General features: G+C 44.7%; 1 protein-coding gene across 11 annotated transcripts in view; it reads right to left on the reverse strand.

The window, feature by feature from the left end:
- KRABD3 (KRAB domain containing 3) overlaps nt 1-14,176 on the reverse strand; it is a 65,083-nt gene that overhangs the window by 9,694 nt on the left and 41,213 nt on the right. For 10 of the 11 annotated variants that reach the window (XM_077916574.1, XM_077916570.1, XM_077916571.1 and 7 more), the window contains 6 exons: nt 13,888-14,049; nt 10,181-10,354; nt 9,311-9,463; nt 8,935-9,084; nt 3,079-3,303; nt 590-910 (listed from right to left, as the gene is read on the reverse strand). In XM_077916574.1, coding sequence (XP_077772700.1) covers nt 590-910; nt 3,079-3,303; nt 8,935-9,084; nt 9,311-9,463; nt 10,181-10,354; nt 13,888-14,049 — 1,185 coding nt within the window. The remainder of the gene's footprint in view (nt 1-589; nt 911-3,078; nt 3,304-8,934; nt 9,085-9,310; nt 9,464-10,180; nt 10,355-13,887; nt 14,050-14,176) is intronic. The other variant, XM_077916567.1, reaches the window with a different exon arrangement.

Consider the following 14,176-nt stretch of genomic DNA (forward strand, 5'->3'; position numbering starts at 1 on the left):
CTCAGCGGAGCAAGACGGTTTGAGCATCTTACACCGATCTTGGTCCAAATGCACTACCTACAGATTAGTTTCCGGGCCCAATTCAAAGTCCTGGTTTTGACCTATAAAGCCTTAAAGGGCTCAGGACCGCAATACCTCAAGGACCGCCTCTTTCCATATGAACTGACCCAGACCCTGAGATCATCTTCTGAGGCCCTTGTTCATGTGCCTCCTCCTCCTCGAGAGGTCTGGAGGGTGGCAACACGAGAACAGGGCCTTCTCTGCAGTGGCTCCCTGTCTCTGGAATACTCTCCCCAGGGAAGTTTGCCTGGCACCTTCATTATACACCTTTAGGTGCCAGACAAAAATGTTCCTCTTTAACTAGGCCTTTGGTTAATGGCCTCCTATGTCCTTTCAAATATATTTGTGGGGTGGGGGTTATTGGTTTGGATACATTTTGGGTTTATCTTGTATTTTTATGTTGAGAACCCCACTGAGATTGATAGAGGGTGAACAGCATACTAATTAATTAATTAATTAATGGCAAGGTCCCGGTCCTGGTCCCGGGTCAAACCCACCGCCATAAAAGGCTACCCAAAGCCTCACTTACTTGTGGGATGCGATCCAACCATCCCTTGCCGGGATCTCCTGGGTACCACGTCGCCCGGACTCTTGGCATCGCCAGGTGGGATGTTGGAGGGGAGAGGCTGGCTCATGGCGATGCTGTCTAAGCATCTCTCCAGGCCACCGAGAGGGGAGGCCGATGGCCCTCGGCTGCCCATGGTGACAAGCTCTGGTTCTCGGGCGGAAGGAAGCCCCCTTTCCTCCTCGGGAGCAAGCAACGCGCTCTGCAGCCTGGACTCCGTCCCCTTCTGCCGCAAAGTCCCTTCCATCTCGGATCCCGTGTCTAGGAAGAACGAAAACACTCTGACTGAAATAAATTAAATCAATTCTTTAAAAAGATAGTTGAAAAGACTCTTCTTAAAAACCTAAAAATTCCCTTAAAAGAATCAAGTCTTCCAAAAAAGTTATATGATCTCAGAAAGTCTTTAAAAGAATCCTTCCAGAAGAATTTAAAAATTATAATGTAGCACAGGGGTAGGCAACCTAAGGCCCGGGGGCCGGATGCCTCAATCCGGCCCACGGATGGTCCGGGAATCAGCGTGTTTTTATATGAGTAGAATGTGTCCTTTTATCTAAAATGCACCTCTGAGTTATTTGTGGGGCCTGCCTGGTGTTTTTACATGAGCAGAATATGTGCTTTTATTTAAAATGCATCTCTGGGTTATTTGTGGGGCATAGGAATTTGTTCATTTATTTTTCCCCAAAATATAGTCTGGCCCACCACATGATCTGAGAGACGGTGGACCAGCCCATGGCTGAAAAAGGTTGCTGACCCCTGATGTAGCACCTTAGAGACCAACCAAGTAGTTTTAGGTATATGCTTTCGTGTGCATGCACACTTCTTCAGATACACTGAAACGGAAGTCATCAGACCCTTATATATAATGAGAGGGAGGGGAGGGAATGGGTGATTGGCTAATGGGCATGGTAAGTCTGTTAGTGACCGTTAATGACAGTTGGTCCCACAAGAAAAAGAGGTTTTTAAAGGGACAGTATGAAGATGACCAAGAACAGTTTTAGCCTGTATAATGGGATAAGAATCCAATATCGCTGTTCAGACCAGGTCTCTCCATAGTTTTCAGTTTAGTGGTGAGTTGTAATTCAGCAACTTCTCTTTCCAGTCTATTTCTGAAATTCTTTTGTAATAAGACAGCTACATTGAGATCTTGTATTGAATGTTCTGGGAGATGGAAGTGTTCTCCTACTGGCTTCTCTGTCTTGTGATTCCTGATGTCAGATTTATGTCCATTTATTCTTTGGCGTAAGGTTTGGCCTGTTTGTGCAATATAGAGAGCTGAAGGGCACTGTTGGCATTTGATGGCATACACAATGTTAGAAGATGAGCAATTAAATAGGCCTGAGATGGCATGTTTGATGTTGTTGGGTCCAGTAATGGAGCTGTCTGGGTGTATGTGGCAGCAAAGCTGGCATCTGGGTTTATTGCAGGCTCTGGGACCAGTTTCTATGTTAAGCCTGATTGTTGTATTATTGTGGGTGAGGAGTTGTTTAAGATCGGGTGGCTGTCTGTAGGCGATGAAAGGTCTTCCTCCCAGAGCTTGAGAAAGAGACCTGTCATTGTCTAGGAGACGTTGCAAATCTCTGATGATGCGTTGAACTTTTTAAACTTGAGGGCTGATAAATCATTTTTAAAATAAAGTATATTAAAATAGCCTCGCTGCATCCAGAAATGAAAGCTGGCCTTTTCTCCGAGTCCAAGCTGGATCTCTCTCTCTCTCTCTCTCTCTCTCTCTCTCTCTCTCTCTCTCTCTCTCTCATTTTATTTATACTTTTCAGGTTTATACATTTCATTAATTTTACAATCATTTTAACATTTCAAAAATTGACTTCCTTGCCCCTCTTTCTGCGGTTCCTTAAAGTTCTTTTTAAAATATCTGCTGCATATCCAAATTCATTTAATTTGCTCATTTATTTATCTACTTTAATTATATACTCTTATGAAACTGCAGGTTATTACAATAATCCTGCCAATGTTTTTATCTGTTTGCAATTTATTTGTAAATGTTCAATAAACCACTTCCATTATTTCATAAAAAGTTTGTTATCTTGATTTCTTATTCTTCCGGTTACGTTTAGCCATTTCTGCATAGTCCGTAAGTTTTTGCATCCATTCTTCCTTTACTCGGACATCTGCTTCTTTCCACTTTGGGGCAAATAGCATTCTTGCCGCTGTAGTAGCATATATAAATAAATTCCTATACCATTTAGGTAGTTCTGTCCCTATAATTCCCAAAAGAAAAGCTTCTAGTGTTTTTTTACAAAGGTTATTTTGAACATCCTTTTCAATTCATTATATATCATTTCCCAGTAAGCTCTGACCTTACTACAAGACCATATGATAAGAAGAACCTTCTTCCTCTTTGCATTTCCAACACTTATTTGATTTTGATTTATGAGTCCACGCTGGTCCTCAGCCCCGCTGCTCAGAATGGGTCCATCCCCGTCTTCGTCACCCACCTTGAGCGCAGTCCCACCAGAGGCTGCACCCGGGGCTCTGGCTCTCGCTGCAGCTGGAGGCGGACGAGGAGACGCTGGGCGTCTTCAGGTAACTCGGCCTCTGAATGGGGATCTCCTTCAGGCAACTCATCAGTCGGTCGAGGGGAGAAGCTTCCACCGCGGCCTCCGCTGCCATGGAGCCAGAGGTGCTCGTGGGACGTGGCGGGATGCTGTTTGTGGCGCCGCCTAGAGGGAAGAAAAAGGCATTTTGAGCAGAGGAAGCAGAGTCGGACCTTTGGCCTAGACAGCTCAGTACTGTCTTTTATTCATAAATAATTTTTATTCAATTTTCTGTTTTGCAATTTAATATACTCACTTAAACATCCTTGCAATATCAGTGACTTCCCTTCTTCTCTTTCCATGGTTCATTTTTCATCTCATAAATCCCTGCATATTTTACCATTCAGCATTCCATTATTACTTCCATCAAAACTTGTTTACACTGTTGAATTTATCTTAATGCTGCCAACATTTCCAAGTGCACAGTTTCCCCTCATATATTCAATATACGTCTTCCAGTCTTCTCTAAACACATGTTCTTCTTGTTCTCTATATTCTATATGTTAAGTCTGCAAGCTGTGCATATTCCGTCAACTTGAGTTGCCATTCTTCTTTGGTTGGGATCTCACTCGTTTTCCATTTTGGGGCTAACAAAACACGGGCCGCAGTAGTGGCATACAGAAATAACCTTTTTTGACAAAAAGGACTCTGCTTTTTGGGGGGGAAGTACTTTTAAACATTTTTTTTCCAATTCATTATTATTTCCCAATACTCTTTTACCCTTTTACAGATCCACCAGCTCAGTATTGATTGGCAACCATCAGTCTTTGTCAGACTTGGGTCCCCGGCTGTTTTGGGACTACAATTCCCATCATCCCTGGCCCTGCTAGGCTAGGCATGATGGGAGCTGTGGTCCAACAACAGCTGGGGACCCAAGGTTGAGAAAGACTACATCAGCTGGCAGCAATGGCTCTCCAGCACACTGTCTCACCAGAGTGGTGCATGCTCTGGTTATCTCCGGCTTGGACTACTGCAATGCGCTCTACCTGGGGCTACCTTTGAAGGTGACCCAGAAACTATAACTAATCCAGAATGCAGCAGCTAGATTGGTGATTTAGAGCGGCTGAGACCATTGGCCGAGACCAATGTTGGTCTTGAAAGACCTACATTGGCTCCTGTGATGGAAAAGTTTGATTTTGCTGGGCAGGTTGGGTCCCCAAGTGTTTTCTCTAGTTGGGGACAATGTGTTCTGATGTGACCCTTGTGAGATATATTTGGCAGTCTGCCTAGAAACAGCCTGTTGATTGGTTAACAGTATGTGTAAGATAAGGATTGGTTGAGTTCAGCCAATCAGTGTAACAGATCAGCTATAACCTATATGCCTGTGTTCTGAGAGTCAGTCTGTATAGTTAGACAAAGAAGGATTAGAAATGGCAGTTAGCTGGGAGAGTGTACAAGCTGTTAACTCTCTGCATCTGTATATAGTAATCTATGTGTGTATTACTGCTTACAACAATAAACACTGGTTGTAGCTTTCAAGCCTCCTGACAGTTGTAACAAACTACTCCTTTAGGTTTGTATTGTGTAGGAGCGGCCCGCCTTTCAGGGTTGTCGTTCTGAGCCCCAACTTTCTCTCTGGGTTCCCAATCATTACTTTTCTTGAAGGGACTGGGTATTACTGCTCCCCCTAAGTCTCCTTCGATTTCATCTACCAAGGTAGAGACTTCAGTTACTGTCTTCCGTTTTTCATCTTTAAGGAGCCAGCGTGAATGTGCAGGAAGCTGTCTATAATAATAATAATAATAATAATAATTTATTATTTATACCCCGCCCATCTGGCTGAGTTTCCCCAGCCACTCTGGGCGGCTCCCAATCAGTGTTAAAAACAGTACAGCGTTACATATTAAAAACTTCCCTGAACAAGGCTGCCTTAAGATGGCCATATTGATAAAGCTCTGGACAGAGTCTATAAAATCACTCTAAACAGATCAGCTGTTTAAGCTCATCAACGGTTTTAATTTTACTTCCTTCCACCCATCTGTCCAGAGCTTTATCAATATGGCCACCCAGTTGGGTCTCTCCTGGTTTTCTCTTAATGTCCCGAAAGGCTTTTTGGCTCTGCTCTGCAGTCAGCCCAAAGCGCATTTTCACTCTTTCTTTAAATGTGAGGTAATCAGAGGTTTCATCTTCTCTTAAATCTGAATATATTTCACTCAAAGTTCCACATATCTGCGGGCATAAATACAGCATCCAGTTTCCCTCAGGAATATTGAAGCCTTTACAGGTCCGGTCAAAACTAAACAGGAATGCCTGTACACCATCACCTTTGACATACTTTGGAAATCTCTTTATATTCGCTGAGGTAAAATCTCCACCCCCCAACTATGGTTGCGGCAGTTCTGCTCTCAGCTTGATTTCCTCCATTTTTAAAAGAAACGTCTTTTTCATGGACCACCTTGACCTCCCTTTCTCTATTATTGGGCTAATCTGGCATCTCTTTCTTTTTTTCCTCATGAGCTAATCTGCGCTCTCTCTCTCTGCCATATCTCCACCAGCCTGTATCTGTCCTAAGTGAATGCTTCAACTTTATGTTTTTCTTCCTCTGCTTCAACTTTAGCCAATTCTAATCTTATCCTCATCATTTCTAATTCAGTAATAAGATTCTCCTCAGATGCAGCAGCTCCCTGCACTGGGTCATCCTGAGTCTCTCTGGCTTGGCGCTTGCTGGTCATTTTCTGACAGAAAATTTTTCTCCTTTTAAAAAAATATCCTCAATACTTTATGAAGCTGGTTGTTCTGTATCTGTGGGCACGTTTCTGTGTGGGTTTTAACTTCGTTTCACGGCGCTGCCACCAATTAATATGCGGTGGGGCAATGGCAATTTCCCCCCTGGCACCGCTGGGCCTGCCCTCACTTAAATTTAGTGCACCCACCTCACAGAACACCAATTCCATGAATTCCCACAAACTACCCCAGATTATCTTGTGGGGGACTTGTGTGAGGGCAAACTTAATAATTTGGAGTCTCAGGCAGGATTTGATAAAGTAAACAACAAAGGTTTTATTTAACAAAGGTAGTTTTTATAACCCACATGGGTAAAACCTAGGATACTTCAGATTATGATGTTATTTCATTTCAGTTCTTTCTCAGTTGTTGCACTGCTGTTGCCGCTTAAAATTTGGGGCTCTTAAACAAGGCGGCACTTCCTGTCAGTTACACACTCACGTGAGGTAAAACTTAGACATTAGGGGTCTCAAGCTGGATTTGTTCAAATAAACAAGAATGATTTTATTTAACAAGGAAGTTTATGACATGGGTGGATAAAACTTAGGATACTTCAGTTTACAATGCTATTTCACTTCAAGGTTTTCTGAGTTTGGTTCTGAACAAGGTGGCACTTTTCAGTTACACCCCCCCCTTAGACAACCCTACTCCTGAGGTACTCCAAGTAACAGACCCAAGGGACCACTGGTTTGGGGAGTCTTCTCTTTTCGTAGAAGAATCTCTCCCCTCCTGACCAGAATGAGACCTAAACAAACTATATTCTCACAGCTTCTACTTCTCCTGGCTCAGCCTCAGCCTCTTAGTTAATTCCTGGCCTATTACTCTCCCAGGACACCACACACTGTCCTTCACCCTAAGCTCAGAGACCCCTTTCTCTAGCTTGTGATATTTTCCTCAGAGTGGATGTTTCTACCCAGAACCAACTCTCCTCTCACTTCCTATCTCCCAACTTCAATTCCAACCTACTCCAAACCAAAGTACTACTAAACCAGGCATTTCCAAAGTCTGTTTCGGGGGCCTAATCTGGCCGGCCGGCCGATCCTAAAAAAGCTCTTTGCATGAACCAATGATCCCTATCTTTAAGTCTGAACAAAATGCTTGTTTAACCTGGAGGTAGGCTGTCTGAATTGTGCATTGTTTTGTAATGATTTGTTGGGTCTCTGGACCGTAATAAAGATTGTTTGTTTGTAAAAAAGGTTAACAACTTTGGTTGGCCCTTTGGTCAGCCCCCATGGCCCTTCACTTCATCAAACCTAGCCCTCTTTGAAAAGTTTGGACACCACTGTACTAAACCATAGGGAGGCAACCTAAGGCCCGTGGGCCGGATGCGGCCCAATCGCCTTCTCAATCCGGCCCGTGGACGGTCCAGGAATCAGCGTGTTTTTACATGAGTAGAATGTGTCCTTTTATTTAAAATGCCTCTCTGGGTTATTTGTGGGGCATAGGAATTCATTCATTTAATAGTGCCCCTGTATTCTGCTCTGGTCAGACCTCACCTGGAGTACTGTGTCCAGTTCTGGGCACCACAGTTCAAGAGGGACACTGACAAACTGGAACGTGTCCAGAGGAGGGCAACCAAAATGGTCCAAGGCCTGGAAACGATGCCTTATGAGGAACGGCTAAGGGAGCTGGGCATGTTTAGCCTGGAGAAGAGGAGGTTAAGGGGTGATATGATAGCCATGTTCAAATATATAAAAGGATGTCACATAGAGGAGGGAGAAAGGTTGTTTTCTGCTGCTCCAGAGAATCGGACACGGAGCAATGGATCCAAACTACAAGAAAGAAGATTCCACCTAAACATTAGGAAGAACTTCCTGACAGTAAGAGCTGTTTGACAGTGGAATTTGCTGCCAAGGAGTGTGGTGGAGTCTCCTTCTTTGGAGGTCTTTAAGCAGAGGCTTGACAACCATATGTCAGGAGTGCTCTGATGGTGTTTCCTGCTTGGCAGGGGGTTGGACTCGATGGCCCTTGTGGTCTCTTCCAACTCTAGGATTCTATGATTTCCCACCCCCAAATATAGTCTGGCCCACCACAAGGTCTGAGGGACAGTGGGCAGGCCCCCTGTTGAAAAAGTTTGCTGAGCCCTGCCCTAAAACACCTTGTGGTTCCTCCTCTGATATTTAAATGTCCCCATCGATGGCTACTAAACAAAATGGTTACGTCCTGCCTCTGAAAACCAGTAGGTGGGAATCACAAACGGGAACAGACTGGGTGCTGGATGAGACCAATGGCCCATCTAGTCCAGGATCCTGTCCTCAGGTGAGTGATCAGATGCTGGACCACATGGAAGACTGGATCCAGCAGGCCAGGCTGTTATTCTGAATCTGGAGAGATTAGGGTGGGTGATGGATAGAGGACCGTGTCATGGAAGGGTGTGTCATTTTAGTTCAGCGAGGGGCCTTTAAAATATGTTTCTGGGTGTGAGGAATTCAAATCTGCTATTATTTTTGGGATTAGACCACATTTAGCTTGGTAGGTCTACACTGGATGGAGGAGCACATAAACTGCCTTTGGCAAACCAAATAATTTTTGATTTACCTTCTGAAAATGCAAATAATAATAATAATACTGCTGCAATTACTTGGCAAACCAAAGAATTTTAGATTTACCTTCTGAGAATGCTAATAATAATAATAATAATAATAATAATGCTGCAATTACTTGGCAATCATTTTAATAGCTTCTATGCAATTTTACACACATTTTACTCAACAAGCAAAACTAAATCATATTGAATTATATTAATATGAATTCCCAAGTCATGTTACAACTTTTTAGCACCCCTCCTTTTGGAATTTGAAAGCTGAAAAATTAAAACACACCCTATTGTCATGTGATTAAATTAATTTGGAATATGCAGAAAATACAAAAAGTAAAGGAACCGCAGAAAGAGGGGAAAGTCAAGTTTTGAAATGTTAAAATGATTGAAACATACAAAACTAAAAATAACAAATAAAATATTACTTTTTTAACGTCACGTTCCCCCTGATGTTCTCCTCAGCCCTGCAGATTCCTCCCTGCTCCTTTCCTTACCTCTGTCCCACATCCTCTGCAAAGACGCCTCCGTCCTCCTGGGCTTCTTGGCAGAGAAGTCGCTTCCCGCAGGAACGGCGTTTGGGCAAGAAACGCCACCCAGCGGGATCTCTTTCAAGCACTTCTCCAGGCCTTGAAGGGGTGGGATCCCTGAAGGAAGAGAAGGGTGAGTAGCAGGTGAAAACAGGTAAAATCTGTTATAGACACAAAATCATAGAACGGCAGAGTTGGAAGGGGTACCCCAGGGGCCATCTAGTCCAACCCGCTGCAACACAGGAATCAAGACGGGGGGAAAGGCCCAGCAAGCTGCATCTGGAATAAATGGTGCAAAATCATTTATGGGTGGAGATGGCTGAGGAGCTGAGCCTCGTCTTACCTGCCTCCTTCGCGGGACTTTCTCCCACACCCAATTTCCCGTTGGAAGAGCTGCTGGCCACAGAGCGGAAGAAGTGGCCACTTGGGGCGCCAGGAAGCTCCTTTGAGTAGCCCTCCAGCACCATTTGCAAGGGGGTGCCATTTCGGCTGAGACCTATGGCGACAGAGGAAGGAAAGGGGTATTCTTCTGGGTTCGCTCTCCAGCTCCCAACAACCCGCTCTCTCAACTTTGCTGCGCTTGAGTTGCGAAAGGAGAGCAGACAGCAACCTTTTATTTTTGGGACTGCAGATCAAGTCCAAGCGGGCTACAGATGCGAAACAGAACCGTTTTTTCATCAGGGGCATCGGGCACATTTAGAAATCAAGAATAAAATCTTGATTCTTTTGGTTTTATGATTTATCTTTTATTCTCTGTGTGGCTTATTTGACATACGCCGCTTAGAAAGGGTAATAATTTGTTGTATTATGAATCTCTCCGTGTATAATCAGCGCATAGTTGAGCTGTGGAACTCCCTCCCACTGGAGGCAGGGATCGGCCACCAACTTCGATGGCTTTAAAGGGGGATTGGACAAATTCACAGAGGAGGAGAGGGCTATGGAGGGCTCCCAGCCGCAATGGCTACTGCTCAACCTCCAGAGACAGCAATGCTTCTGAATACCAGCTGCTGGAAACCAAAGGAAGGGGAGAGTTGCTATTTTGCTCAGATCCCGCTTGCGGGTTTCCTCCTCGCATCTGGTTGGACACAGTATGCCCATCCCTCTTTTAAAGTTTTCCAGGTCAGTGGCCATCTCTGCCTCCTGTGGCAGGGAGTTCCACCGTTTAACACTGCGCTGCACAATGAATGAACCTTCTGTTCTTTTACTGCCTCACCTTCCTCCTTCCGGGTCCACCTCCCTGGCTCCGGGGTCCACCTGTGCAGCCTGTCCGGGGAGCTGCTGATGGAGGAGCTGACGGCCGGTGACCACGGCTGGCTGGGGGTGTTCTGGGGCAGCTCCCTCAGGCACCGCTCCAGGCCTTGCAAGGGGGTGCTGTTCCGGCTGGGTCCTACCGAGAAAGGGCATGCAAAGCTGTCGGCTACACAACTGTACCATGCTGCTATTAATTTATTACCTAGGTACCAACTTTCATTCCAAGAAGAAACACCAAAATGATCAAGGACTCATGGAATAGTGAGGTATTAGTGGGGTAGAAGTGGAAGGATCATTAGGCGCAAGTGATCATGCTCTTCTGAAGTTTACTATACAGCGGAAAGGAGCAGCCAAGCATACTAGGACTCAATTTCTTGACTTTAAGAAAGCCGACTTCATAAAGCTTAGGGAAGTGCTGGGTGAGATCCCATGGACAGTAATACTAAAAGGAAAGGGAGTTCATGATGGCTGGGAGTTTGTTAAGAGGGAGATAGTAAAAGCACAACTTCAGGCAATACCAATGAGACGGAAACATGGAAGGTGCCTAAAGAAGCCAGGGTGGCTATCTAAAGAACTTTTAACTGAGTTAAGATTTAAAAAGGATGTGTACAAAAAATGAAAAAGGGGGGAAACCACCAAAGAGGAATTCAAACAAATAGCCAGCACGTGTAGACACAAAGTCAGAAAAGCTAAAGCACAGAATGAACTCAGGCTTGCTAGAGAGGTTAAAAGCAACAAAAAAGGCTTTTATGGGTATGTTTGTAGCAAAAGGAAGAACAAAGAAACAGTGGGGTCACTCAGAGGAGAAGATGGTGAAATGCAAACAGGGGACACAGAAAGGGCTGAACTCCTCAATGCCTTCTTTCCCTCAGTCTTCTCCGATAAAGAAAACAATGCCCGACCTGAAGAATTTGGAGCAAATGATTCAGCAGAGGAAACACAGCCCAGAATAACTAAGGAGATAGTACAAGAATACTTGGCTAGTTTAGATGTATTCAAGTCTCCAGGGCCAGATGAACTGCATCCAAGAGTATTAAAAGAACTGGCAGATGTGATTTCAGAACCACTGGCAGTCATCTTTGAGAATTCCTGGAGAACAGGCGAAGTCCCGACAGACTGGAGGAGGGCAAATGTTGTCCCTATTTTCAAAAAGGGGAAAAGAGAGGACCCAAATAATTATCGCCCCGTCAGTCTGACATCAATACCAGGGAAGATTCTGGAGCAGATCATTAAGCAAACAGTCTGTGAGCACCTAGAAAGGAATGCTGTGATCACCAATAGTCAGCATGGATTTCTGAAAAATAAGTCATGTCAGACTAACCTGATCTTGTTTTTTGACAGAATTACAAGCCTGGTAGATGAAGGGAACGCAGTGGATGTAGCCTACCTTGATTTCAGCAAGGCATTTGGCAAGGTGCCCCATGATATTCTTGTAAAGAAGCTGGTAAAATGCGGACTTGACTATGCTACCACTCAGTGGATTTGTAACTGGCTGACTGACCGAACCCAAAGGGTGCTCATCAATGGTTCCTCTTCATCCTGGAGAAGAGTGACTAGTGGGGTGCCACAGGGTTCTGTCTTGGGCCCGGTCTTATTCAACATCTTTATCAACAACTTGGATGATAGACTCAAGGGCATCCTGATCAAATTTGCAGATGACACCAAACTGGGAGGGGTGGCTAACACCCCAGAGGACAGGATCACACTTCAAAACGACCTTGACAGATTAGAGAACTGGGCCAAAACAAACAAGATGAACTTTAACAGGGAGAAATGTAAAGTATTTCACTTGGGCACTTGGGCAAAAAAAATGAGAGGCACAAATACAAGATGGGTGACACCTGGCTTGAGAGCAGTACATGTGAAAAGAATCTAGGAGTCTTAATTGACCACAAATTTGACATGAGCCAACAGTGTGACGCGGCAGCTAAAAAAGCCAATGCAATTCTGGGCTGCATCAATAAGAGTATAGCATCTAGATCAAGGGAAGTAATAGTGCCACTGTATTCTGCTCTGGTCAGACCTCACCTGGAGTACTGTGTCCAGTTCTGGGCACCACAGTTCAAGAAGGACACTGACAAACTGGAACGTGTCCAGAGAAGGGCAACCAAAATGGTCAAAGGCCTGGAAACGATGCCTTATGAGGAACGGCTAAGGGAGCTGGGCATGTTTAGCCTGGAGAAGAGGAGGTTAAGGGGTGATATGATAGCCATGTACAAATATATAAAAGGATGTCACATAGAGGAGGGAGAAAGGTTGTTTTCTGCTGCTCCAGAGAAGCGGACACGGAGCAATGGATCCAAACTACAGGAAAGAAGATTCCACCTAAACATTAGGAAGAACCTCCTGACAGTAAGAGCTGTTCAACAGTGGAATTTGCTGCCAAGGAGTGTGGTGGAGTCTCCGTCTTTGGAGGTCTTTAAGCAGAGGCTTGACAGCCATATGTCAGGAGTGCTTTGATGGTGTTTCCTGCTTGGCAGGGGGTTGGACTCGATGGCCCTTGTGGTCTCTTCCAATTCTATGATTCTATTCTATGATTCTATGAATCATGGAGTTGGAAGGGACTCACAGAGTCATCTAGACCAACCCCATGCAAGGCAGAGATAGTATCTTAAGAAAGGACAACAGCGAAATGACACTCAAACCGATTGCAGAAACACAGCTACCTGGAATAAAATTTCAGGAAAACAACAGGTTTGAAACATGCATAATTAAAATATATAATGTACAAGTACATTAAAACAGTGAACAATTAAAACAGTTAGACTAGCGGTTGCCTAAACCATCAAACGTTGAAAATTTGTATCATTTCTGAAGGCAGCCCCATTTAGGGAAGTTTTTAATGTTTGATGTTCTATTATGGGGGGGGGGGGGAGTGTTACTGGCTTGTTGTTTTTATTGATTACATATGTTGTGATCTTTTCTGTGAAGTGCCCTGAGACCTCTGGGTATAGGGCAGTATATAAACTTAATTAAATAATAATAATAATAATAATAATAATAATAATAATAATAATAATGCTTTTCTATTTGTTGGAAGCTGACCAGAGTGGCTGGGGCAATCCAGTCAAATGGGAGGAGAACAAATAATAACATTATTATTATTAAAAAAAACACTTCCCTATGCAGGGCTACCTTCAGATGTCTTATAATAGCCATATAATAGCCCACCTGGGGTGGGCGGGATTGCCTAGGGGGCTCTAGGAGGTATTGGGGCACTGGAGATGTAAATGACTATTGGACTTTAAAAAGCTGGCATTGCTGAATCAAGTGCACTTAATTTTGCTGAATTAAAGAAACTAAACTGTTTTAATTGGATTCTGAATAAATGTGCAATTCATCCCGTTTCTATGTATTATTTTCGCCCTTAGTGGGGGTTGTGCAAGCCACTGTTCTGTACAATGCTTTTTTTGTAGGGCAGGGAAGGAGTTGCTGTGGATGAGCTGATGGAACCAAGGAGAAAGCCCCACCCCCAAAAAGTTTGGGAACCACTGAAATAGAACAATGATCAAAGAAAGAGAGTCGACATGACGGGAATGCTTGAGTCTTCAGAAGCTGACGGAATGCCAAAACAGATGGGGCTCCCAACGTTTCAGCAGCAAAGGTATTCTTCGCCATTTCGGGCAGGAGATTTCTGTCCGGCCTCCAACCTTGATGCTCGCCACTCACCTTCCTCCCTCCTCATCCACCTCCCTGCCTCCGGGGTCCACCTGTGGAGCCTGTCTGGGGAGCCGCTGATGGCTGGCGAAGAGGGCTGGCTGGGCGAGCTCAGGGGGAGCTCCTTCAGACACCTTTCCAGCCCCTGCAGAGGGGTGCCGTTCCGACTGAGCCCTGCGGAAACGAGAGGAAGCAAAGCTGGCTCAGGACAGAGATCAAATATTCTTTCCCAAGGGAAATGATGGCATTGTTGGCGGGTGGATCTGGGCCTCGACCACAACTGCCCAGCCTCACCGGCTCC

This window comes from Podarcis muralis, chromosome 12, assembly GCF_964188315.1.
Source record: "Podarcis muralis chromosome 12, rPodMur119.hap1.1, whole genome shotgun sequence".
NCBI classification, from domain to species: Eukaryota; Metazoa; Chordata; class Lepidosauria; order Squamata; family Lacertidae; genus Podarcis; species Podarcis muralis.